This window comes from Sciurus vulgaris (genome assembly GCF_902686455.1).
Source record: "Sciurus vulgaris genome assembly, chromosome: 18".
Taxonomy (NCBI): Eukaryota; Metazoa; Chordata; class Mammalia; order Rodentia; family Sciuridae; genus Sciurus; species Sciurus vulgaris.
In genome coordinates this window covers 29,980,275-30,004,912 of record NC_136479.1, presented here as the reverse complement: position 1 = coordinate 30,004,912, position 24,638 = coordinate 29,980,275, and the positions used below count along the sequence as shown (strand labels likewise).

At 42.1% G+C, this 24,638-nt stretch overlaps 1 protein-coding gene across 1 annotated transcript in view; it reads right to left on the bottom strand.

Moving 5' to 3' along the window:
• The window catches only part of GNA12 (G protein subunit alpha 12), a 90,259-nt gene extending 70,684 nt beyond the window's left edge, over positions 1-19,575 (bottom strand). Inside the window, exon 1 of the mRNA XM_079120453.1 lies at positions 19,116-19,575. Coding sequence (XP_078976579.1) covers positions 19,116-19,418 — 303 coding nt within the window. The 5' untranslated portion in view covers positions 19,419-19,575. The remainder of the gene's footprint in view (positions 1-19,115) is intronic.
• Between the last annotated feature and the right edge of the window lie 5,063 nt (positions 19,576-24,638).

Genomic DNA, 24,638 nt, shown 5'->3' with positions numbered 1-24,638 from the left:
TGGTAGACTAAAAGCAACTGATCATGGACTGAAGCCTCCCAAACTATGAGCCAAAATAAACCTTTTCTCTTTATAACTATCTTGGGTATGTGTTACAGTAATGAAAAACTGACTAATGCTGAACATACCCAATGAAATGAAAACATCTTTTCACACAAAACATATGTCCACATATGAATGTTCACAGCAGCATTATTCATAACAGTCAAAATAAGAACTAAAGCTGTCACTATTTGCTGATGACATGAACCTACATTTAGAAGATCCAAAAAACTCACTAGAAAACTTCTAGAACTAATAAATGAATTCAGCAAAGTAGCAAGATATAAAATCAGTACACATAAATCTAATGCATTTCTATTCATAAGTGATGAATCCTCTGAAAGAGAAATTAGGAAAACTATTCACAGTAGCCTCCAAAAACATAAATAAAATACTTGGGAATTAATCTAACAAAAGAGGTGAAAGACCTCTACAATGAAAACTACAGAACATTAAAGAAAGAAATTCAAGAAAACCTTTGAAGATGGAAAGATCTCCCATGTTCTTGGATAGGCAGAATTAACATTGTCAAAATGGTCATTCTACCAAAGACGCTATACAGATTCAATGCAATTCCAATTAAAATCCCAATGACATTCCTCATAGAAATAGAAAAAGCAATCATGAACTTCATCTGGAAGAACAAGAGACCTCAAATAGCCAAAACAATCCTGAATAGAAAAAGTGAAACAGGAGATATCACAATACGAGCAATAGTAACAAAAACAGCATGGTATTGGCACCAAAACAGACAGGCAGACCAATGGTACAGAATAGAAGACACAGAGACAAAACCACATAAATATAGTCACCTCATATTAGACAAAGGAGCCAAAAACATACAATGGAGAAAAGATAGCCTGTTCAACAAATGGTGCTGGCAAAACTGGAAATCCAAATGCAGGAAAATGAAATTAAACCTCTATCTCTCACCCTGCACAAAACTCAACTCAAAATGTACCAAAGACATAGGAATTAGACCAGAGACCCTGAACCTAATAGAAGACAAATTAGGCCCGAATCTTCACCATGGTGGCTTAGGATCAGACTTCCTCAACAAGACTCCCAAAGCGCAAGAAATCAAAGCAAGAATCAACAAATGGGATGGACTCAAACTAAAAAGTTTTTTCTCAGCAAAGGATACAATCAATAATGTGAAGAGAGAACCTACAGAGTGGGAGAAAATCTTTTCCACATGCACTTCACATATAGCACTAATCTCCAAAATTTATAAAAAACTTACAAAACTTTACACCAAAAATACAAAGAACCTAATCAATAAATGGGCCAAGGAACTGGACAGACACTTTACAGAAGAGGATATACAGGTGATTAATAAATATTTGAAAAAGTGTTCAACATCTCTAGTAATTAGAGAAATGCAAATTAAAACAACTCTAAGATTTCATCTTACTCTAATTAGAATGGCTCTTATCAAGACCAGAAACAATAATAGATGTTGGCATGAATGTGAGGAAAAAGGGACACTTTTACATTGCCGGTGGAGTTGCAAATTGGTGCCACCACTCTGGAAAGCAGTATGGAGAATCCTCAGAAAACTTAGAATGGATCTACCTTTTGACCCAGTTATACCACTCCTCAGTTTATACCCAAAGAACCTAAAATCAGCATACTACAGTAACACAGTCACATCAATATTTATAGCAGCTCAGTTCACAATAGCTAGATTCTGGAACCAACCTAGATGCCCTTCAACAGATGAATGGATAAAGAAACTCTGGTAGATATACACAATGGAATACTATTCAGTCATAAAGAAGAATAATATTATGGCATTTGCAGATAAGTGGATGGAATTGGAGAATATCATGCTAAGCGAAATAAGCCAATCCCAAAAAACCAGAGGTCGAATGTTTTCCCTGATAAATGGAGAATGATATATAATGGGGTTTAGGGGGTGGGGAATGAGAGAAGAATGGGGGAACTTTAGAATATGTAGAAGGAAATGAGAGGGAGGTGGATATGAAAAATGGTGGAATGAGACAGACATCATTACCCTATGCACATGTATGATTACACAAATGGTATGAATCTACATCATGTACAACTAATAGAAATGAAATGATGTACCCCATTTGTGTACAATGAATCAAAATGCAGCCTGTAAAAAATTAAAAGTTAAACTAAAAAAGAGTAGAAATGACCCAAATGTCCATTAACTGATAAATGGATAAGCAAAATAGTATACCTGTATAAGAGAATATTATTCAGTCATAAATGGAATGAAGTACTGATACATGCTGCAAGGCATAAGAACCCTGAACACATTATGCTTAAAAGCACAGAAAGACAAGCCAGAGACCGGGAGAAAATATCTGCCAACATATATCATGTATCTAAAACACACAAAGAACTCTCAAAATTCAATGATAAAAAAATGGACAAAAGATTTGAACAGACACCTTGCCAAAGACATACAAATGGCAAATAAACCTAGGAAAAGATGTTCAGCACCATGTGTCAGTGGGTATTGCAAAGTAAAGGACCACCTCGGGATACTACTACACACCTACTGGAATAGTTAAAACCCAAAAGATTGACAATGTCAAATGCCTGTGAGAGTGTGGAGCAAGAGGAATGCTCATCCACTGCTGCGGGGAAAGCAAAATTTGGCAGTTTCTTATAAAACTAAACGTTCTCTTACCTTGTGATTCAGCAGTAATGCTTACTGCTTCAAATAAGCTGAAAACATGTCTATTCCAAGACTTGCACACAGGTGCTTAGGGAGCTTCATTCATAACTGCCCAAATTTGGAAGCCACCAAAATGTTTCATTAGGTAAAAGAAACAACAAACTGTGATACATCCCACAAAGGTATATGACTCTACAATTTTAAAAAGAGATAAACTCTCAAGCCATGAAAACTCACAGAGCAACCTTAAAGATAAATTGCTAAGGGAAAGAAGCCAGTCTGAAAAAGCTACATGTTGTCTGCTTACAACTATGTTATTCTAGAAAAGGTAAAATATGGAGAAAGCAAAAGATCAGGGGTTGCTGGGCTGGGGATGCATGTGGCTTTCACGAGTGAGGCCCTGGGTTTGATCCCCAGTGCCAACCCCCCTCAAAAAAGAAAACAAATCCTTAAAAGATGGGTGGTTGCCAAGAGTTGGAGGAAGGGAGGGATGGACAGGTAGCACGCAGGGGATTTTTAGGGCAGTGAAACTTCTCTGCATGACACTGTAATGGTGGATATATTTGTCTAAACTCACAAAACTGTACAACAGAATGAACCCTGATGTACACTAGGGACTTCAGTTCATAATATGTCAGTGTCGGTTCACTGATGGTAGTGAATGTACCACACTGCTGCAAGATGTTCCTAACAGGGGAATCTTGGGCTAGGGAGGGACAGGGGAAATGTGGGAATCAGGCAGGTTACCAAGAATTAAGACAAGTTTCCAATTAAAAAAAAATGCTGAAGATGCTGCGGTCTGCTTGGCAAATATTTACACATTCTGAAAATATTCGAGATTACAAAAATTCTAAAGTAAGATTCAAACCAGAAATTAAGTTACGACACCTACAATTCAAAATGAAAATTTCCGGGTAACTGCAGAGGGATTAACGTGGGGAGAAGAGGCTTTAATCACTAGTGGACAGTTAAATTATATTCCTGGGGATTCATACTATAAAATTGCTATGATCAATGCAGTTTCTAAAATAATGTTTACTGTAGAAAATATATTTTAAAAAACAACATGTCTGTAATTGTAACATAGAAAAAAGTACTTTTTTTTTAGGTGTAGTTATCTACATTGTTACAACAGAATGGTAGTATTGGAAGTGTTTTGTACTGTGGGTATGCATCTATGAGAGCAAATGAGTGTGAGCGTGTGTTCTTGTGCTTCCAGGTTTTGCACTGTGTTCTCCTTCACTTGTAGCAATTATCACAAGTGCAGAGTTCCCACATCTACTCCTAATGCAGGAAACACTGTGGCAGCTTCCGGAAACAGCACCATTGACGCAGTACTCCCATGTTTTAAGAAGACTGAGCCTAGGTAGTTCACAGGACCACTGTCACCAACTTTCGGACAGGCTGAGGCCACATGTTACAAAGGGCAGGTTTCTTATCTGAAACCTGACCCCTGCCTTGTCACTTTCCAGTTACTGTGAACCGTGTGTGTGTGTGTGTGTGTGTGGGGGGGGGGGGGGGGGGGGGGGGGGGGGGTCAACAATTGAGCAGCTGAGCTCCAGAAGGCACTGAGAGAAGGCCTGAGTTGCTCCCAGACCTGCAGCAGGTGCCTGGCCTGCATCTCCCACTCCCTTTAAGCGTAGGCACTGGTGAAACGCCAGCAGAAGAAAATCATTCCTGCTCTTGGGACCTCAGCTCAATATGTGGCCTAAGAGATAAACTTCCCTCTGCCTAAACAGGCCCTTCTCGTGGGTGTATCTACATCAAAATGGCCTGTTCACTGCAGTGCAGGACAAAGGCCATGGTAGTGCCAGCAGAGATGGGCTAAGAGGACAAAAGGCCATCTGCAGCTCCTGGCCCAGATCCAGGTCACTGCCCGAGGCAAGTACACTCAGAGAGATGAGAGAACTGGCAAAGTCGCCCTTGCTCCCCTCTGTGGGAATGGACCACAGGGCACCAAGCCTCCTCTGGACTCTGACACTAGATCTGTTTCACAGGCGAGTATCCAAAGGAGTCCAGGGTCCTGCAACCTGGCTCTATGCCTGTGGCGACACCAATGGGGAGTGGGATTGGGGCACAACTCCACACACCATTAATTTACTTTTCTGTTGCATCTATTCCTTCCTTCCTATTTTTGACTCATATATGAAATCTATAATGGTGTTATCTGAAAAAAAAGTATCTCACTTTTATCTCCTGCTATCGTTTTATTGTACCTGGAAGCTTTGGTGTGATAGACTTTATGCTTGTTAATCTTGCATGGTATCAAGCACCTTGGGCAAAACTGTTTCACCATTTGGCTTTTCGTTCACCTTTTGCATGCTGTTCCCCAACACCACTACTAATTTGGCTACAGTACTTCAGAGCTGCCTCTTCATTTCTTTTAAACTTTCTCAAGCTTAGTTCTCTAAATGCTGAGAACATTTCTCAGCAGTTCTCCAGGTCATTCACCAGGGAGAGTTCACCATCTCTACCTATTTTCTTCTCAGGTCAGAGCAGGAATGTGACAGATGTTGCTTTCAATGTGTGTCTGAGGAAGGAGGCAAAGAATGGCTGAAACCTGGGCTGGGCTGAGTGGATTTTCTTTTGAAGTCCTACTGGGTGTCCTAGGCCTCAATCTCACTCCCTAGCCACTGAGCATGGTTCTGGCCCAGTGCTGGGGAGATGGTGCACTTCAGCTTCTGCCACGGTCCTTTACTTCCGAGGTCCCCCCTAACTTTTCCCTGGGCTTACATTCTAGATCCCTGGGTCTACTTCTCCCCAGATTGGAGGGTGCTAGGGAGAATGCTCAGGAAGTCTGAGGTCAAGAGGTGCCATCTGCCCTAGAATCCTCTCTCTCCATCCTTGGCTGCAGTGTGCATCCTCACATGAGTGTCTTTTCTACTCCTGCCCCCAAGTCTAGAATCAATTTGAAAATCAAAACAAGAGCCAGACAGATGGCGATCAAAACCCTGGCTTTCTTACTACAGAGCTTGGTTTCAGATGTGCAGCCAAGCAGGCTTACTCACTAGCCCAGCTGGCAACACAGGTGGGGGCCCCACGGCTGGTGTAGGAAGAAAGGCTACTGAACACTCCTGGAGGCAGGGTCATTCTGAAGAGGGTGCTGACCCCTGTCTGCTCAGTCTCCTCCCAAACACACCAGACTACCAAGTTGCTCCTCCTTCCCTGAGCAGAGAGGCGAAGGGATGGTGAGAGAAGTCAGCAGAATTCCTGCCAGAACCCAGGAGGCCAGGAAGATAAAGACCTCCCTGCCATATCACAGGAGGACCCGGCCTATCCTGGCAGGGTTACTCCCAGAGTCAAATGCAGTAACAGACAAGGTGCTCCAAAAGCTCCGCTCCCTACTCCTCTTGGGCTGGCTGCCTTCGCTGCAGTCTCAGCAGCGCCTGTCTGCACACGGACACTTAACAGGCACTGGGTGACCTGGCTTCCCTGGATGATTTCCTTTAATGACTCATCTGCTCTAACTAATATGTTCTGGTGGTCCTGGTATGTTTGTTTAAAAATAGTGTCATTACTTTACAGTCATACCAAATATGCAGTGATAAGAAGGTAAATGACCAGTTTTCTATTTCCCAATTTTGATCTGCTATTCTCCCAGGAAATTTCTCGTCTTGCTCCACATTACTCTGCACTTTTAACACTTCTTGACTTGTATCTATCTCATCGAGTCATCCGAACCCTGGAAAAAACATTTTCTTTGCCCATCCTTAAACTAAAATTATGGAGCTTTATTGTCTTGAACAAAACACCTAAGTGGCCACAAACATATAACCAGTTACTGGTCACCTTGCATGTGCCAAGAATTGTAGATAAAAATTGAGTACAAGCGGTGGAGACAGTGGCACATGCCACTAATTCCAGCAATTTGGGAGGTTGAGGCAGGAGGATTGCAAGCTTGATGCCAGTTTTGGGTCTTATCAAGACCCTATCTCAAAATAAAAAAAAAAAAAAAATCAAGAGTTGGGGATGTAAGTTCATTGGTAGAATGCCGCTGGGTTCAATCCCTGGTACCAAAAATTAATTCATTAATTAGTTTAAAAATTGAGTACATAGATTTAAAAAAAAAAAAAAAAAACCCTGTTAATGAGGGACTGGGTGGAGCTCAGTGGTAGAGTACTTGCCTAGTATGTGTGAGTCCCTGGGTTCCATTTCTAGCACCTCTAAAACAATTTTAAAAAGAAATAAAAATTCTGTTAAGTATAGAAATTGTAAAAACAATGTCTGAAGTGGCTAGTCCCTTTTACCTGTAAAGGAAGCCAGAAATTAAGGTGAGGCTTTAAATAACAACTCCCTTTCCTCCCTTGGTTAATGTCAAGCCTTTGACTTGGAACAGTGTGCAGCTTGTCTACAAAGATGAACAATATTTTCCCTTGAAAAATCAATGCGACTCTGTCACTCAGAATTCTACCGGTGATGGTGAAGGCGTGTGCACCTTGACCACCACTGAGCACCGAGCTGTCCCATAGAGTCCTTAGCAGTCTGAACCTGGGACTGGCCCAGGATGCTGTGAGCATAGCCCACAGGTAGATTTACTGCCAGGTAAGGGCTCCCCTGTCCTTAGTGGTGCAACTAGTGATGCTCTGCCTCCCGCCCTGCCCTGCTGCTGTGCTAAACATCGTACCTGGGCACTCCTGGACATTCAATCCTAATGTCGACACACAATACTTCTCTTCTGTAGTGTTGGAGATAAAACCCAGGTCCTCACCCATGCTAAGCACATGCTCTACCACTAAGCCACATCCCTCTACCTCAGCTCCAAAAGAAGGGGAGATAGATCTCACTATGTTGCCCAGGCTGAACCTGGGGGCTTCAGTGATCCTCCTGCCTCTGCCCCTGAGTAGCTGGGACTACTGGTGCCCTATCACACCTGGCTCTTCAAGACAAATACCTTTTTTTTTTTTTTTTTTTTTAATTAAAATCTTTTTTATTTTTACAGACTGCTTTTTAGTTGTCGATGGACATGATATCTTTATTTATTTATTTTTATGTGGTGCTGAGGATGGAATCCAGTGCCTCGCAGGTGCAAGACAAGTGCTCTGCTACTAAGCTACAGCCCCAGCCCCAAGACTAATATCTTAATTGGCAAAAGAAACATACAGAAAGACTATTGCACAGGTTAGAAACTTATTTACACTCTGCTCATCATTAAAGGACAGTTGATACTATTTGACACAAGCCCATTTGACACGAGAGAAAAGAGGACTCAAATTCATTTTGTTTGAATACAAACAAACAATAATAACTGCAGCATGAAATGAACCAGCATGTCTCTTAAGGGAATTACCCGGTCTATTATACTACACGAGCTTTTCGTGGGTTTGAAGATGACCCTATAATTACATCTCTAGATACGCCTCAAAATTAAATCTTCAGCTCCATTGAAAATGTACCATCCACGACCCACTCTCAACTATGTAACAACAAAATGATTATATGAGCTGTCAACAGAACATCATCCAGCATCAAGCAGCTATGTTCCAAATCTCACAGACAGGTGACTAAAGGCCAAATCCTGCTCCCTGACATGATTGGTTACAATGTTAACTTGGAAACCGGAGGGCAAGACAAATCATTTAGGTCTCTGAATCTCAACAATGGACAGAGGGGTGAGTCTAGATTTTTCTCAACTAATGGAAAAAGATGCTTTTGGGTTTGGCATTACAAAAGGACCAACCACGTGTTTCCCAGGGTAAGAGTAAATTTGCTTACTTAAATATAGTTTTCCAACAAGGCAATAAAAACTCAACTGTGCTCCAGACCCCAGAAGCAGCTTTATGCTGATGCTCTCATGCAACCCATTGCAGCCCCAACCCCCAAGAGGTACTTCCCGAGCCCAGGAAACACAGACTCTTGCAGGCCAGGAGTTTCAAAGTGCTTAAAAATACAAATCAGCAGCCGGGCCTGGTGGCACACATCTGTAATCCCAGCAGCTCAGGAGACTGAGGCAGGAGGATGGCAAGTTCAAAGCCAGTCTCAGCAACTTAGTGAGGCCCTAAGCAACTCAGTGAGACCCTGTCTCTAAACAAAATATAAAAAAGGGCTGAGGATGTGGCTCAGTGGTTAAGCAACTCTGGGTTCAATTCCTGGGACCAAAAAAAAAAAAAAAAAAAATCACCAATGTTGGCTTCTTCAGAGTTCTAAACACAACAAAATTCTTAAAAAAAAAAAAAAAAAAGAAACTTCCAAAAAATTAATATAATCTTAACTATGCTACAAAAAAATTCTAATAAAACTTCCTAGACCACTTGTAGACCCAATCTTGGGATTTAGGGCATTTAGAAAACACCTTGGAACTAGGTACACGATACATTAATTTTCCAGGGAACAAGCCTACAGCTTTCAGTTTGAATGTGATGAACACAGAGTATGTCACAATCCACCACAATCTGACCACTTGCTTAGACTAGGAAATTCCAGTCAGTTCCTGTGCTGATTCTTCTTTAAAATTGCTTCCCGTTAGAGTTTTCTTCATTGATATCTGGGTGTGGTGGTACATATACATAATCCCAACAACTTGGGAGGCTGAGGCAGGAGGATCTCAAGTTCGAGGCTAGCCTGGGCAACTTATCGAGGCCTTGTTCCAAAATAAAAAATAAAAAGGACTGAAGGTATAGCTCAGTGGTAAAGCACCCATGGGTTCAATCCCCAGTACCCCCCCCAATAAATAAATAAATAAATAAAAATTAACAACAACAAAACCACTTTCATTGGCAGATTTGTGTAGCACTGAGAGGGTCTCACTTGTGAGTCGTCTTATAACTGCTGAAATCTTATAGAGCCTCCCAAAGCCAGCTCAAATCACACTTCCTGGACAAGGCCTTTCAGATTCCTCAGCCAGAGTTAATCTTCCCTGTTCTCCCACTGACTCACTTCTCTACTTCCACAGTGGTGCTTACAGGGCGTACATTCACACTCTACATTAAATATACTTGTGCACCTGTCTCTCCAGTTCAACAGCTAAGGGTTGAGAACAGGCACTTTTCATTGACTACCCTTACCTCCACTAGTGCCTAGTACAAGGCCTTGCATATTTTGTTGAATTTAATTCTTTCACTTCAGTGTCAACAGTATCAAGAACTCTGTCAATTCTTTGTTTCAGAGACTCCCACTCTAATAATCTAATCTCCAAGAAGTTTCTAAAATCAGCAATATATACACACATGAGGGAGGTCTATGTTGGAGTGGTTAGAAGACACCAGTGCAATAACGTGCATGGTATATGAACATTCTAGTTTATGTAACAAAAGACTTCAGTTTATTCACTTCTAACTGAATAAGAAATTCAGTCATTAAAAAGCCAGGGGCAGTGGTGTACACCTAAAATCCCAGCTGTGCAGAAGACTGAGGCAGGAGAATCACAAATTTGAGGCCACCCTGGCAACTCAGTGAGGCCCTGTCTCCAAATAAAATAAAAAGGTGTGGGGATGTGGCTCAGAGATAAAGAGCAGTTGCCTCACACGTATAAGGCCTTGGGTTCAATCCCTGCACTACATAAAACATAATAAAATAAAGAAAAGAAAAGAAATCCTCTTGTAATGCAGGACATCACGCACAGATGAGGCTGTGAAACCTGTATAAATCAAATCCACACTGGGTTTGAGCTTCTGCCAGGTGAAGGTACACTTTATCAGCAGAGGCGTTATCACGCAAACTCCAAATACCAAACACACAAACTTTAAGGAAAGCCCAGTAAGGAAGTGAGAGAGTTTCATCTTTAAGATTATAAAAGAATGAACCAGTCTTACAGGAATTATTTATAGCAAGTCAAAGCAACTAGTAGATTCACATAATTAACTGCAGAGGATGGTTGGAGGTAATGAAGTCAAAGAAATCATATACTCAAATTCAGGCACACCTATGATCAAGAAGGAAGCGCCCCACACCTAGAATTAAAGGATCAAGGTGATAAGACTGCTGTTCCATCAAGATGGAGGATCTCCACCCCTAAAAACCCTGGATATAACACAAGAGGTCATGGGGCATGGCAGCACATGCCTGTAACCCCAGCTACCTAGGCGGCTGAAGTAGAAGGATCACAAATTCAAGACCAGCTTCAGCAACATAGCAATACCATGTCTCAAAATTTAAAATTAAATCAAATAGCTGGGCAGAGCACCAGATTCAATTTCTGACACTGTGAAACACAGTATCAAGAAAACACAATAAGCAAATGTGGGAAAGAAGGTATGCTGCCTAGGAACCTCAGGACTCGAAGGACATGGTGGTGAGTCCCCTGGGTGTCCTGCTACCTCCTACCCACACAGGTCAGGTGCTGCAGAAGTCCAGCTGGAAGAGACAGAGAGCACAGGAAAAAAGAACCCCAAGATGAGCCAGTGCACTTGGAGAAGGGTGGGCTTACAGCAAGAGAACCTTTGGCAATGCCCACTATTATGGTTTGGATGTGAGGTGTCTCCCAAATGCTCACATGTGAGACAATGCAAGAAGGTTCATTGGAGAAATGAACCCAATCACTGAATTAACCCCTTGATAGGGATGAACTAAGGGGTAATGAAGTGGGGTGTGGCTGGAGGAGGTGGGAATTGGGGTGTGGCTCTGGGGTATATATTAGCATCTGGCAAGTGGAGACCTCTGTCTCCTGATCATCACATGAGCTGCCTCCCTCTGCCACACTCTTGAGGAATGGAGCCTGCTGTCTATGGACTGAGACCTCTGAAACTGAGCCCTCAAATCAACTTTTCCTCCTCTACAATTGTGCTGGTTGGGTCTCTCAGTCACAGCAGCAAAAAAGCTGACCAAAATACCTACCTACTCCAGCCCAACACCAACGAAAACCACACATGGCACTCACTGAGGTTTCAGCAAGAGTGAGAAGCAAGTTGGTTTTCCATCACCTTCCTGTTCCGAGGAACCAGGTGGCACTCCCAAGTGGCCCAGCAGGTAGTGGTGGCAGGCCAAGCAGGACTCTAACTCCCACCCTCTGCCCGGAAGAGCATGGGGCACTCCAATTCCCCCACAAGAATAGTGACAGCAGGGCCCCGGGGTTGATGGGGGGGACTGAACCTTGGCCCTAACAAAGGACCCTAACCCAATGACATGGGAAGTGGCGGGAGGCTGATACTACAACGCACTCAAGAAGGCAATGATCTTGGTAACCTGGAGGTCAATAACCAAAGAGCAAAAAGCACAGTTATCAGTTCCAGGAGGAGGGAAAACCAGTGGGACTGAGAAAGTATTGGAAGAAATAATACCTGAAAACTCCCCTATATTTGGCAAAACACATAAAGGCACAGATTCAATAAACTGTGAAATCCCCAAATATAATAATCCAAAAGAAACCTATGCCAAGATAAACCATAATCAAACTTCTGGAGACTACAGATGATGGAAAAATCTTAAAAGCAACCAGAGAACAAAAAAGCATTAATTTACAGAGGGACAATAACTCAAAAAACAACATCTTTTCATCTGAAATTGTGGAGGCACACTCCTTAACTACTAGAAGAACTGACAACTACAGCTGGCAAAAAATGTTCCTTAAGAATGAAGGGGAGTGGGGCTGGGGTTGTGGTTCAGTGGTGGAGCACTTGCCTAGTATGTGTGAAGCACCTCATATAAATAAATAAAAAAAGTCCATCGACAACTAAAATTAAAAAAAAAAAAAAAGAACGAAGGGGAAATAAAGACATTCTTGGATGAAAGAAAGCTAGGAGAATCTGTTGCAAGCACTTATCCTTAAAAAACAGCTAGCGGGAGTTCTCTAAACAGAAAGGGAATGAGAACAGAAGGCTCTGAACTTCAGACAGGAAAGAGGACCATCAGAAGAGTAAGAAGAGGGCAGATGTAACAGGTAAGACGAGGACATTAGGAATACCCCACTTCTTGTGAGTTTCTTAAATCACATTTGATGACTGAAATAAATCTGCCTGATGTGCTTGGTCTAATAAGAAATCGAAGACATTTATATGTAAAAAGTGGAGAGGGTAAAGTAAACTCAATGGAAACTTATTGTGGTACAACACCCTTGTCAGTAGACTTGGGTAAGTTATCTATGTATATTGTAAACCTAGAACTACCAAGAAATTGATTCAAAATGTGATACTCAAAAGTTAATCAACATGGAATCCCAAAATATGTTCAGATAACCCATAAAAAGGTAAGAATAGGACAACAACAACAACAACAAAAAATTCCAAAGAACAGAAGTTCACTGGATTAGATAAAGGGGAATGAAGGGAAGGGGAGGATGGGAATAGGAAAGCCAGTAGAATAAATGGGACCTCACTTTCCTATGTTCATACATGAATACACGACCAGTGAAACTCCACATCACATACAACCACAAGAATGGGAAGTTATACTCCACGTATGTATAATATGTCAAAATACATTCTACTGTCATGTGTAACTAAAAATAACAAATTAAAAAACTTTTCAAAAACCCAAAAGGACAAATTATTCTCTAACACATCAATAATAACCTTACCTTAAATGCAATTATCTAAATATTCAAATTAATTAAAATTGGCAGAGTGAATAAAAAAAAAAAAAACTACACAAAACTCACTTCAAAACAACATGGGTAGATTAGAAGAATGGAAAAACCAGACACCATGAAAGCATTAATAAAAACAGATGTGGTTATGGAAAATGACTGATAAAGACACTTTGAACACAAAGATGGAATCCTGACTTACTACGCTTTGACTTTTTTGACTTTATCATGGTGCAAAAGCCATCCACATGCTACAGAAACCTATTTCAAAATCCGACTTTTGATCTCCTCAGGGCTAGCAGAATGCAGTAAGACACTTGGGATACTGGACGGCGCAGCAAGTGGCAGCTCCAGCTCAGCCTTGCACTGTCCTCAGGGCTAAAAACCGAGTGTGGCAGTGTACTGTTTTGCCAAGCTAGGATGTTCAGTAGGTTAGGTGTATATTAAATGCACTTTTGACTTATAATAGTTTCAATTTACACAGTTGCAAATTGATGGGAAGATAATCACATTGTAAGTTAAGGGACATCTGTAAAGACAGGGAGGGACATTACACAATGGCAAAGGCTCAATCTATCAGGTATCATCTTAATTGTTTATATATCACACAACAGAAACTGAAAATATATGAAGTAAACACTGACAGAACTACACAAGGAACTGGGAACTTTAATATCCCACCTTCAGCAAGTGACAGGACTACTTAACAGGATTTCATCAAGGACACAGAATCAACAGCAGTGTTAACCAGCAGCCTCAACTGACATATGCAGAACACTCCAAAAAACAACAGAATACATATTTTTTTCTCCCAAGTACCGATTGGATATTTGCCAATATAGGGCCACAAAATATATGACACATAGACCACATTCTGGGCCATAAAAGTAATCTTGACAAATATCAAAGAATTGAATTATACAAGGTGTGTTCTCTGAACATAATAAGGTCAAACTAGAAATTAGTAACAGAAAAATAATAGGAAAATCTCTAAACATTTGTAAACTATAGCACACTTATATATAACCCATGGGTCAAAGAAGACATTTCAAAAGAAATAAAATACCCATGAAGCTGAATAAAAATGGAAGTAGAACATTCAAAATTTGTGGATACACAATAGCTGTGCTGAGAGGGGAAATTAGAGCACTTAAAATGTTTATATTAGAAAAGAAAAAAGATCTCAATAAGTTATTTAAGTCTCTACCTCAAGAAACTGGGGGGGGGGAGAACAAATTAAATTCAAAGTAAATGGATAAAAGAAGCAAAGAATAGAAATAAATTTAATTGGAAACAGGAAAATGAAAGGGGGTAAAAAAAAATCAATGGAATCAAAACCTGGTTCTTTATGGTTAGAGGGGAAAAAAAAAATCAATAGACTGGTAAACCTCTATGAAGACTGACAAAAATACAGAAAGCAAAAATCATCAACAACAGATCAGAAACAGAAGGCAATCAATTTCATCACTCTTACTCAACATAATACTGGAAGTTCTAGCCTTTGCAGTAAGGCAAGAAAAATAAATAAAATTCATACCTATTGAGGAAGAACAAATAAAACTCTCTACTTGTAGCTAATAAGCTAACATAAGGGTCTATGTAAAAGGTCGCAAGGAATCCACAGGAAAGCTCTTCTGATGTTATATTCAGCAAGGTCGTGGAATACAAGATTAAGACATAAAAATCAATCACTTTGTTTTCATTAACAATGAGCATATGAAAACTGAAAGTAAGGGAACAATCTCACAGTTGCTTTAAAGAAAATTAAATATTTAGGTGTAAAATTAATAAAACATGCATAAGATATATATGCTGCAAACTGGAAAAGGCTGATGAAAGAAATCAAAGACCTAAATAAATGAAGACATACCATGTTCAGGGATTGGAAGACTCAATTTAGCAAAGGCATTAACTTTCTCCCAGTTGATCTATAAATTTTATTAAAAAGTTATCAGCATCCCAACAAAGTTTTAAAAAATATACATAGACAAAGCTAATTTCTAAAATTTTTGTGGAAAAAAAGGCACAGGCCCTGAAATAAACTAATCTTGAAAAAGACAAAGTAGGAGAAATCACCATATCTGATATTAAAGTTCAATTATGTAGTAAGCAACATAATGTGATAGTAGCATGAGGAAAGACATACAGATTAGTGGAACAGAAAGGAGAACTCAGAAATGGACCTACATAAACATACCTGCCTGGTTTTCGACAAATGTACCAAAAAAACAATTCAATGGAAGGATGGCCTTTTCAACAAATGGTACTTGAATACCTGAATATTCACGGGCAAAAATAATGAACTTTGATCTAAATCTCATACCTCACACAAAAATTAACTCATAATAGATCACATACTTAAATGTAATACATGAAACTATAAAACTTTTAGAAAAAATGGAAAATCTTTGAGATCAAAGGCTATGCAGAATTCTTAGACCATGTCAAAAGCATGATCTATCAAAGAAACACACTGGTAAACCGGATCTCATTGAAAACAAAAACTTTGCTCTACGAAAGTCCCCATTAAAGAAATGAAATGCCAGGCCATAGACTGAAAGAAAATAAGTATAATCCACATATATGACAAAGAACTAGTATCTAGAATATATAAAGAATTCCCTAAACTCAACAATAAAAAACAAACAACCTAAGTAGCAAATGGACAAAAGCAGAGAAACACTATCCTAAAGAGGATAAATGAATGGCAAATAAACACATGAAAAGATGTTCGGCATCATTAACCATTAGAGAAATGCAAATTAAAACTATAAGAAGATATCATTACACACCTATCAAAATGACTGAAATAAAAAATAGTGACACCAAAGATGCAGAGAAACTGGCACTCTCATACACTGATGACGGCAATGTAAACTAGCACACCATTTGGGAAATAAACTGGTAATTTCTTATAAAACTAAACATGCAACTATTTATATGAGCCAGTAATCACACTCACGGGCATTTATTCCAGATAAATGAAAACTAATGTAGATATAAAAGTATGTACATGAATGTTTAAAGATTTATTTGTAATGGAAAGAAAGTGGAAACAACCCAGACATCCTTCAATAGAAGAACAGTTAAATGATGAACTACTCAGCAATTAAAAGGCAGGAACTATAGATACACACAACCACTTGCACTGATTCTCCAAGGGAATTATGCTGAGTGATAAAGACCAATTCTAAAATATCACATTCTGCAAGATTCCACTGATATAATATTCTTCCAATGACAAAATTATAGAACTCAAGAATATATCAATCACTGACAAGGTTTGGGAGGGAAGGATAGAGAAAGAGATTGCAGAAGTGCAACTAGAGAGATCCTTTTGGTGATGGAACTGTTCTGTGTCCTGCCCGTATCATTGTCAATATCCTGGTTGTAGTCTGTATTAAAGTTATGACATATTACCATTGAGCAAAAGTGGGTAGAGGTTATATGGGATCTCTGTGTTATTCTTACAACTGCACAGGACTCTGATTATTGCAAAATTAAAAGTTTAATTAAAAAAGCCCAGGTTTGGTTTCCAGCTCTGCCATCTACTAATTAGGTAGGTGACCCTGAGATTTTAAACTCTATCCTCAATTTCCTTATTGGCTAAATGCGACAATACCATTTGGAGTGTTAGGAAAATTAAATGTCATACATGAAAGGGTCTGGCACAATATGCGTAGCACATATTGCTTTAGCCTGTTAACACTAAATCTCTATGTAAATATTATTCTAAACAGTATCATTCAAATCCACAGCTGAAGCCACTACAAAGCAATTTATTTAAATAGTCCCTTTCCAGGGCTGGGGCTGTAGCTCAGTGGCAGAGCACTTGCCTAGCATGTGTGAGACACTGGGTTTGATCCTCAGCATTGCATAAAAATAAATAAATTAAATAAAGGCATGCTGTCCATCTACAACTACAAAAACATTTTTTTTTTTAAAAAGTCTTTTTCCAAAGTTTTTTTTTGGCCAAATAAAAATGGGAAAGGGGAAAAGATTTTTTTTTGTTGTTGTTTCAAATTAAAAGATGAATTTCTAACTAGTTATTGAAATCCTCACAATGGATAAAGTGAGTTTCAAATGGAACTACAATTAGTCAAAAGTTGGGAAGGAAAATTGAATACTAATTAACAAACCTTATTTCTGTTGATAAGGAAGTCAGTAAGTTAATGTTTATATGCATTAGAAAAAGGGAAAACTGAGTTTTCTAAAATGTGCTTCATGCACCAATTTAGATTTGAGACCTATGTTTCTAAATATTTTTTCTGCATTCTGAATTAAAGAAACTGGCTGACAGTGAGCCAGTCAAATCTGCCTGGTTCTGAGGTCCAGGAAAGCAGCAAAAATAAAACCAGTCTTTTGACAGAGAAGTTAGAGAGCAGGCCCTAAGAGATGGTCAAGTGCACTTTACCCCAGAAGATGAGGCGGTTTGTGAAACACACAATTGATTTCCAGTGAGCTGCACTGGGCACCTCCTCTTTAAAGTTCATCAAGTGTTTGGCCACAGCCCTGACTGTGTGGCTTTTGAAAGAGGTGAAAAGGAAAGGGAGGTTTTATCATTCAAATTATTTTCTTCCCATCACAATCCCAAATGAGCTATTTGTGTTGAAATGAAATATTTTCGTAACAAAAATGTAAAGCAGGAATACTGGTGTGGAACTCTGGGGCTCAGGATCCCCAGCACAACGGCCTGAGCTTCCTCCTGGTGGAAGTGAAAGAAATGTCCCAGATGGGTTTCTACTGCCCCTTTGCTAAATTTAAAATCCCTCAGGCACCATAAAATTGAGTCTTCAGGCAAGTTTTCTTGTAGATAAAGGTCTCTACACCTCTGCTTGGAGACAACGTTCCTCAGACCTGTAACTTGGCTTCCCCCAAATGGACCTGGGAAAAGTGAGGAGTGGGGTATGAAAAGTGTAGATAAGAAACTCAAAAAGGAAATGACCCAATCTAGGTTCAGGGCTGACTCTCTCCTCTGCCCTCCTCATCAGTTTTCTCCAGATTTCCTTTCTTTGGGGCCTTTTGCACAAGCGCACAGTATCGACACTGGAAAGGAGACTGTCAATTCTGTTTCTTCCACAAAGCAAAGACATAAGGGAGCAAGACACATCACAGTGTAAGGATTTTATCTGTATCCTGTTCAAACAAATAAAACAATAATGCAACAATGGAAGAAATCTGAACACTGGATATTGGGCGACATTAGGGAGTTACTACTTTTACTAATAACCTTTCTCACCAATGGTAATGTGGTTATGTTTTGAAAACGAGGCCTTTATCTTTCAGTGATCTATGTTTTCTAAGGCAACTATACAACGCCTGGGATTTGCTTGGAGATCATGGGGGCATAGGTGAACAGGGCTGGCCTGGACATGATCACTCTTGAAACTGAGAGGTGTACATTACAGTTCCTTCTATTATTTTCGCTATTTTTGTATATGCTTGAAATTTTCCTACTATAAAGTTTAAAACTTAAGATTGGTGGCTGGTTCTCCTCCAGATCTCTCTACTCTCCAGGGCTTGTTGCTTGGCAGGGCAACTTCGGCTCCCTCACTCCGCGAAGCTGCAGGGGAAACCCGGGACGCCACTCTGCCAGGGTATGTACAGGGGGGTCTTTCTCCAGCACCAAGCGCCCCTCTGCCCCCAAGTCCCAAGAAGTTGGCCAGCTCCCACTCACAGGGTCCCCAAGCACCGCGAAAGGGGCAAAGCCACCAGGCCTACGGGGGCCAGGGGGCGTGCGGGACAGCTCCAGGTGACCCAGGCTCCCGGCCCCCGAAGCTGCCCCCTCGACACCGCGCAGGGGCACCTGGTCAAAGGAGCAGTGGACAATGCTGCGAGCAAGGCGGCGACACAGAGCGGGGGACAAAGCGCGCGGCCGTGGCCCCAGCTCGCGCGCGACTGGCCACCGCTATCAGCGCCCACCTGGACACAGGTGTGCGGGCGGGGCGGGGCGGGCCCGCTCACCTTGAGGATGTTGTCGAAGATGGTGTCACGGAACTCCAGCAGAGCCTTCTGGTCGAATTCACGGCCGTGGATGATGCGCATCTGCTTGAGGAAGGTGGACTTGCCGCTCTCGCCGGCGCCCAGCAGCAGGATCTTGACCAGGCGCCGCACGGCGCGCCGCTCGCGGGCCAGCAGCGCGTCGATGTCGCGGCTGCGCCTCCGGGCCTCGCGCTCCGCGTCGCGCGCCGCGCCCGCCCTGCGCTCGCGGGCCCCGGCCTCCGCCGGCAGCAGGCAGCGGCTGAGGGTGCGCACCACCCCGGACATGGCCCCTCAGGCCGCGGCCGCGCCCCGCCGGGGCCCGCGCGCCATGGACGCCCGCGGCGCGCGCAGGCCGGGCCAGGCGCCGCCCGCCGCTCCCCAGGCCGCTCCGCCGCCGCCGCCCGAGGCCCGCACTAGCCCGGCCGCCGCTCAGCCCGGCTGCGGGGCGGGGCGGCCGCGACGGGCGGGCGGTGCCGCGCGAGGCTCGCGGATTGGGCGGGTGGCTGTCCGTCCGGCGGAACCCGCCCTCCGATTGGTCTGACTCGCACCGGGAGGACGGACGCCCCTGTCGCCCTCGGGGCGGGGCCGGCTCCGAAGAAGGCGGGATCTTTGGGGTGGAGGCGCTTCTCATTGGATTCGCGAGCGAGGTTCTTTCTTTCAGAATGAAAGGGAGGCGGGGTCGTTGGGGAGGTGGAGCGGTCGTCCTCCATGGCCAATTATAATTGCTCTGAGGATACGTCAATCATAGTGAATGGGTTTGGTATTGGGAGTTTCGCGGAATGGGGCGTGACCAGAAGTGCCAGGTGTACAGAAAGAGTCTCCCTTGGTTCCCAGGTTGGGTCTGCCCCCGAGGCGAGGATCTTAGTGGAGCTAACTGGGACGTGGCTCGAAAGCTGGAAAATACCGATAGGAGGTCCAGTTGCTCTTGCTATATTTAGGGAGAAAGCTGTTTCTAACCCATCTTTTTCCCAGAAACACTGGAGAGGGATAGGCCATAAACTTCAAATACATCTTTGCTAGTTCAACGGGCCTCCTGGCGACTTTCGAAAAGCTGTCTAATCACCATAATCTTCTGAAACTCCCCGGAAAAGTCTTAAATAGCATAGTGATTGAAAGAGTGGGGCCTGGATTTGCTGAGCCTGTGGGTTAAAACCTATACTCACCCAAGTTACTGGTTATACTGGCTGAGTAACCTTTTAAGCGACTTTTTTGATATTTTGTTCTTGGCAATACCTCCAATAGTTGTGAAAATTCAAACCGAGAACATGAACTATGTCAGCTGATCTTATTAGATTCCCTATGGTCCCCAGATCTACTGAATCATCCCTTAAGATGTTCAGGTGATTGGTTAGATTTGGAAAGAGTCTTAAAGATTATTCTGTCACCGTATCCTTTCCACTGCCTCCAGATGAATACAATGAAGAGTAGCAGAAAAACAACTGACCCAAGGTCACACAAGGGCAGGCTGGAATTCTGTTCTTTTAGTACATCTGTCTGCTTCTAATTAGAGATGGATATGGTCAATAGGAAAAAAAAAATGATTAGTGAATGTGATTCCATTAAATTCTATGAATAATTTTTGCATATTTCTTTTTTGCGTCAAGAAACTTATATATTCATTAGGGAACCAGACTGCTCAAATTACTGGGCACAGTGGAGTGTAAAGGAATCCCTATTATCTGCCATAGAACCATGAATATTCAATATTTAACTTTGAGATCTAAACTCTCGAAGGACCTTAAATGGCCATTATTTATAGCATTTGTCACTTGCTACAAATGCTATAAATCATGGCATGAATTTGTATTCTGTATCGGTCAACAGTGTCCAGTAAAACACTGTGGATAAAATTCATATTATCTTTGAAAAATGATTTAAAAAGAAATCTTGTTTTCTTTGTGAAAATTGTCTTCCACAAAAAGCCAACACCACTATTACAACAGAAGGGAAGAGAAAGTGGAGGCCTAAGAAAGCAATTTTCAAACACAGAAAATAGGGAAATTTCAAAGAGGGGCTGGCGATATTCAAATCAGAGTTCATCGCATATTCATATTATTCATATTCATATTACTTTTGTGAATAAGTAATTCACAAAACAGAATCATCAAGTGCTTCAGACAACATGGACAAATAACTTTATATCTTTATAAATAGCTTGATGCCTATGTTTATATAATCATTAAATATTTTAAAGGGTCACTTACATTTTTTAGTGAAACATTATGGCATTTTATGGGAGAAATTATATGCTGTCAGTGGTATCTAATTTGGGAATTTGACGAGGTCCCTGGACATATCCTTCACATTGTCAAGGGGCTAAAGTGCTTCAAATAAACAAGCTTATCTGTGTAGTCAATAATAATCTCTTAATTATCCCTTACATTTATATGGCATGCTGTAATTTTCAAAGTGCTTCCACGTACATGATCTCATCTGTCCTTTCCACACCGCTGGGAGGGAGGCCAGTCAGAGGCAACTGTGTAGAAGAATCTGAGTCCAAGGCAGCTATCATCGCTCTCCAGGGGAAGTCTGCTGGTAATTGCAGGACCTGGATGGGAAGCCGAACTCAGGATGTTCTCTACATACAATGGAGTTGGAGGAAAGTATGAGAGCTCAGGAGCCTGGTTCTACCACCCAGTGCTAGGTGACTGTGAATGAGTCATTTAACACCTCTGAGGCTTAGTTTCCTTATCCTGTAAAGTCAGGATCAAAATAAAACCTTGATAAGTATTAAATAAGCTAGGCCACGAGGCTGGGGATATAGCTTAGTGGTGTGTCCCTATTGCACATGAGACCATGGGTTCAATCCCCAGCACAAAACAAAACAAGAATCATGCATAGTGGCATGAGTCTGTGGTCCCAGTTATTTGGGAGATTGAGGCAGAAATGTCACTTGAGTCCAGGAATTTAAGACCAATCTGCAACATAGTGAGATTCCATTGCTTTAGTTAAAAAGAAGGAGGAGGAGGAGGAGGAGGAAATGGTTTAGTTAAATTAAGGTACATTCATATAAATGCAATAATATGAAGTTCCTAAAAGACAGATTTGCAAACAGATGGCCCACAGACATGCTGTCTGTCTTAGGCCACCATGTGTTTAAAAATTGGTAGAGGAGTGGGAGGGATACTCTGAATGCTCCTCCCAATTTGTGTTCCGTTCCACCTCCTAAGCTAAAGAGCATCCAGTAGGGACTGGAACATATATGTGAAACAGTGGGCTCATCTGGAATTTCTAGAAAGGGAGCAGCCCCAGGGTGCTCTCCAGCTGGGTGGAAGTGAGGGGGCCCAGATGGCTGAAATTGAGCTGAGTACTCTGGGATTCCCAAGAGGAATAGGATCCCTGGGATCCTATGCATGTAACTCCCTGTGAGGTCCTAGAAGGGTTTTCTGCCCTGGGGAGAATGTGGGAGAGCTACATGGGGTGGGGGAACATTTTCCCCATCTCTGAGCCTGGGAGCTTCAACTGGTGATTATCAGAGGAGCAGCATCTTGCCCCTTACCCCATTTTTCTCCACTGCATGAGAGACCTTAAAGGCTTTCCCTGAAAGGCAAAGAGTTATGAGTAAGAAAAAGAAAATAAACTTAAGGGGACCCAGGTACCAGAAAGAAGCAGATAAAATAGAATATTTCCAATAGTGGCAAGTAGAAATTTTGTATCATTATCACCACCATCACCATCACCACCATCATGACCATCACCACCACCATCACCACTACCACCACCACCACATCATCATCATCATCGTTGCCACCTTCACTATTACCACCACCACCATCATCACCATCATTACCATGACTACCTTCATAAGCATCACCATCGCCATACCATCAGCAGCATCACCAACACCACCTGCATCCCCATGGATGCAGAAGTTCATGATCAGCTAGGGACTTGCGACAGCACAGCCCATCATGGTAGGAGCACACGGGAGAGCAAAGCTGTTCACCGCATGGTCTCCAGGAAGTAAGAGGAGGGGGCTGGGGTTCCTGTATCCCCTTCAGGGGCATAACCCCAGTGATCTAACTTCCTCCTGCTCGGTACAACTTCTGAAAGATTCCACTGCCACTCAATACACCATAGGCTAGGGATAACCTTCAACACATGGACCTTTGGGGGATTCTTAACCAAAGCATGGCAACTACCACCACCAACACCACCACTATCATCACCATCATCATCATCACCAACATCACCACCTCTGTCATCACCACCACCATCATCACCACCTCCATCATCATCATCATCACCATCACCACCACCACCACCCATCATCACCACCACCACCACCATCATCACCACCACCACCATCATCATCATCATCACCACCACCATCACCACCACCACCACCATCATCATCATCACCACCACCATCACCACCTCCATTATCATCATCATCATCACCACCACCATCATCACCACCTCCATTATCATCATCATCATCATCACCACCACCATCATCACCACCTCCATTATCATCATCATCATCATCACCACCACCATCATCACCACCACCACCACCATCATCACCACCACCACCACCATCATCATCATCACCACCACCATCATCACCACCACCACCACCATCATCACCACCACCACCACCATCATCATCATCACCACTACCATCATCACCATCATCACCAGCAACATCATCATCATCATCACCACCACCATCATCATCAACCACCACCACCACTACCAACCACCACCACTATCATCATCCCACCTTAGGAACATTGCTCATGGATTAAAATGAAAATAGCAAATCATGATTTTTAAAAAATGAACAGAAGAGAGAATGGTAGCCATTGAGAACTACTGAAAACAAAACGAGACACCTAAAATAGAAAGTAAAAGAAATATTTCAAAACTGAGAGGAAAAGTGTGAGGAATGGAAACTGTAAGAGGGAGGATGAGAGAGTTAGAGGAAAGTCCAAGAGCTCTAAGGTGTGAACAGTATTTCCAGAAGGAGGGCAAGGAGGAGGAGTGGGGAGGGACACAGGTAAAGAAATAATAAAGTTCCTTTGGCTGATGGTGTAGTGGACCAAACTCAGATCTACCTTTCTGCAGTAACCATTAAAAAATGCTACGCGAACAAATCAAAACTTTAAAAAAGTGTCACTGAGCAGAGCAAGGAAGGCCCTGAGCCAACATCAAAGTGAAAGCAGAAAGTCAAAGAATTGAACTGATAAGTTATGAAACTCCAGTTGCCTGGGGGTCCTGCTGAAGCCTTTGAATCTGGCCTTCTATCTCCCTGGCTGCGCTGGGGATGTGGGGGACCAGAGGGCAGGAGCAGAGGTCATCAAAGACGGAGCCTCTGATGGGCCACTGGATAAGGACTGCAGAGGACCATGTATTCAGGGAAAGGATGAAGTAGCCAAATCAACAGTATGTTAGTTTTTATCAACACATTAGTTTGCAAGGAAAGTGACTGTATTTAAAAATCTCTAAACAGGCAAACAAGACAATATGAATGAAAACAGGCTCAAATACAACCAGCAGAAT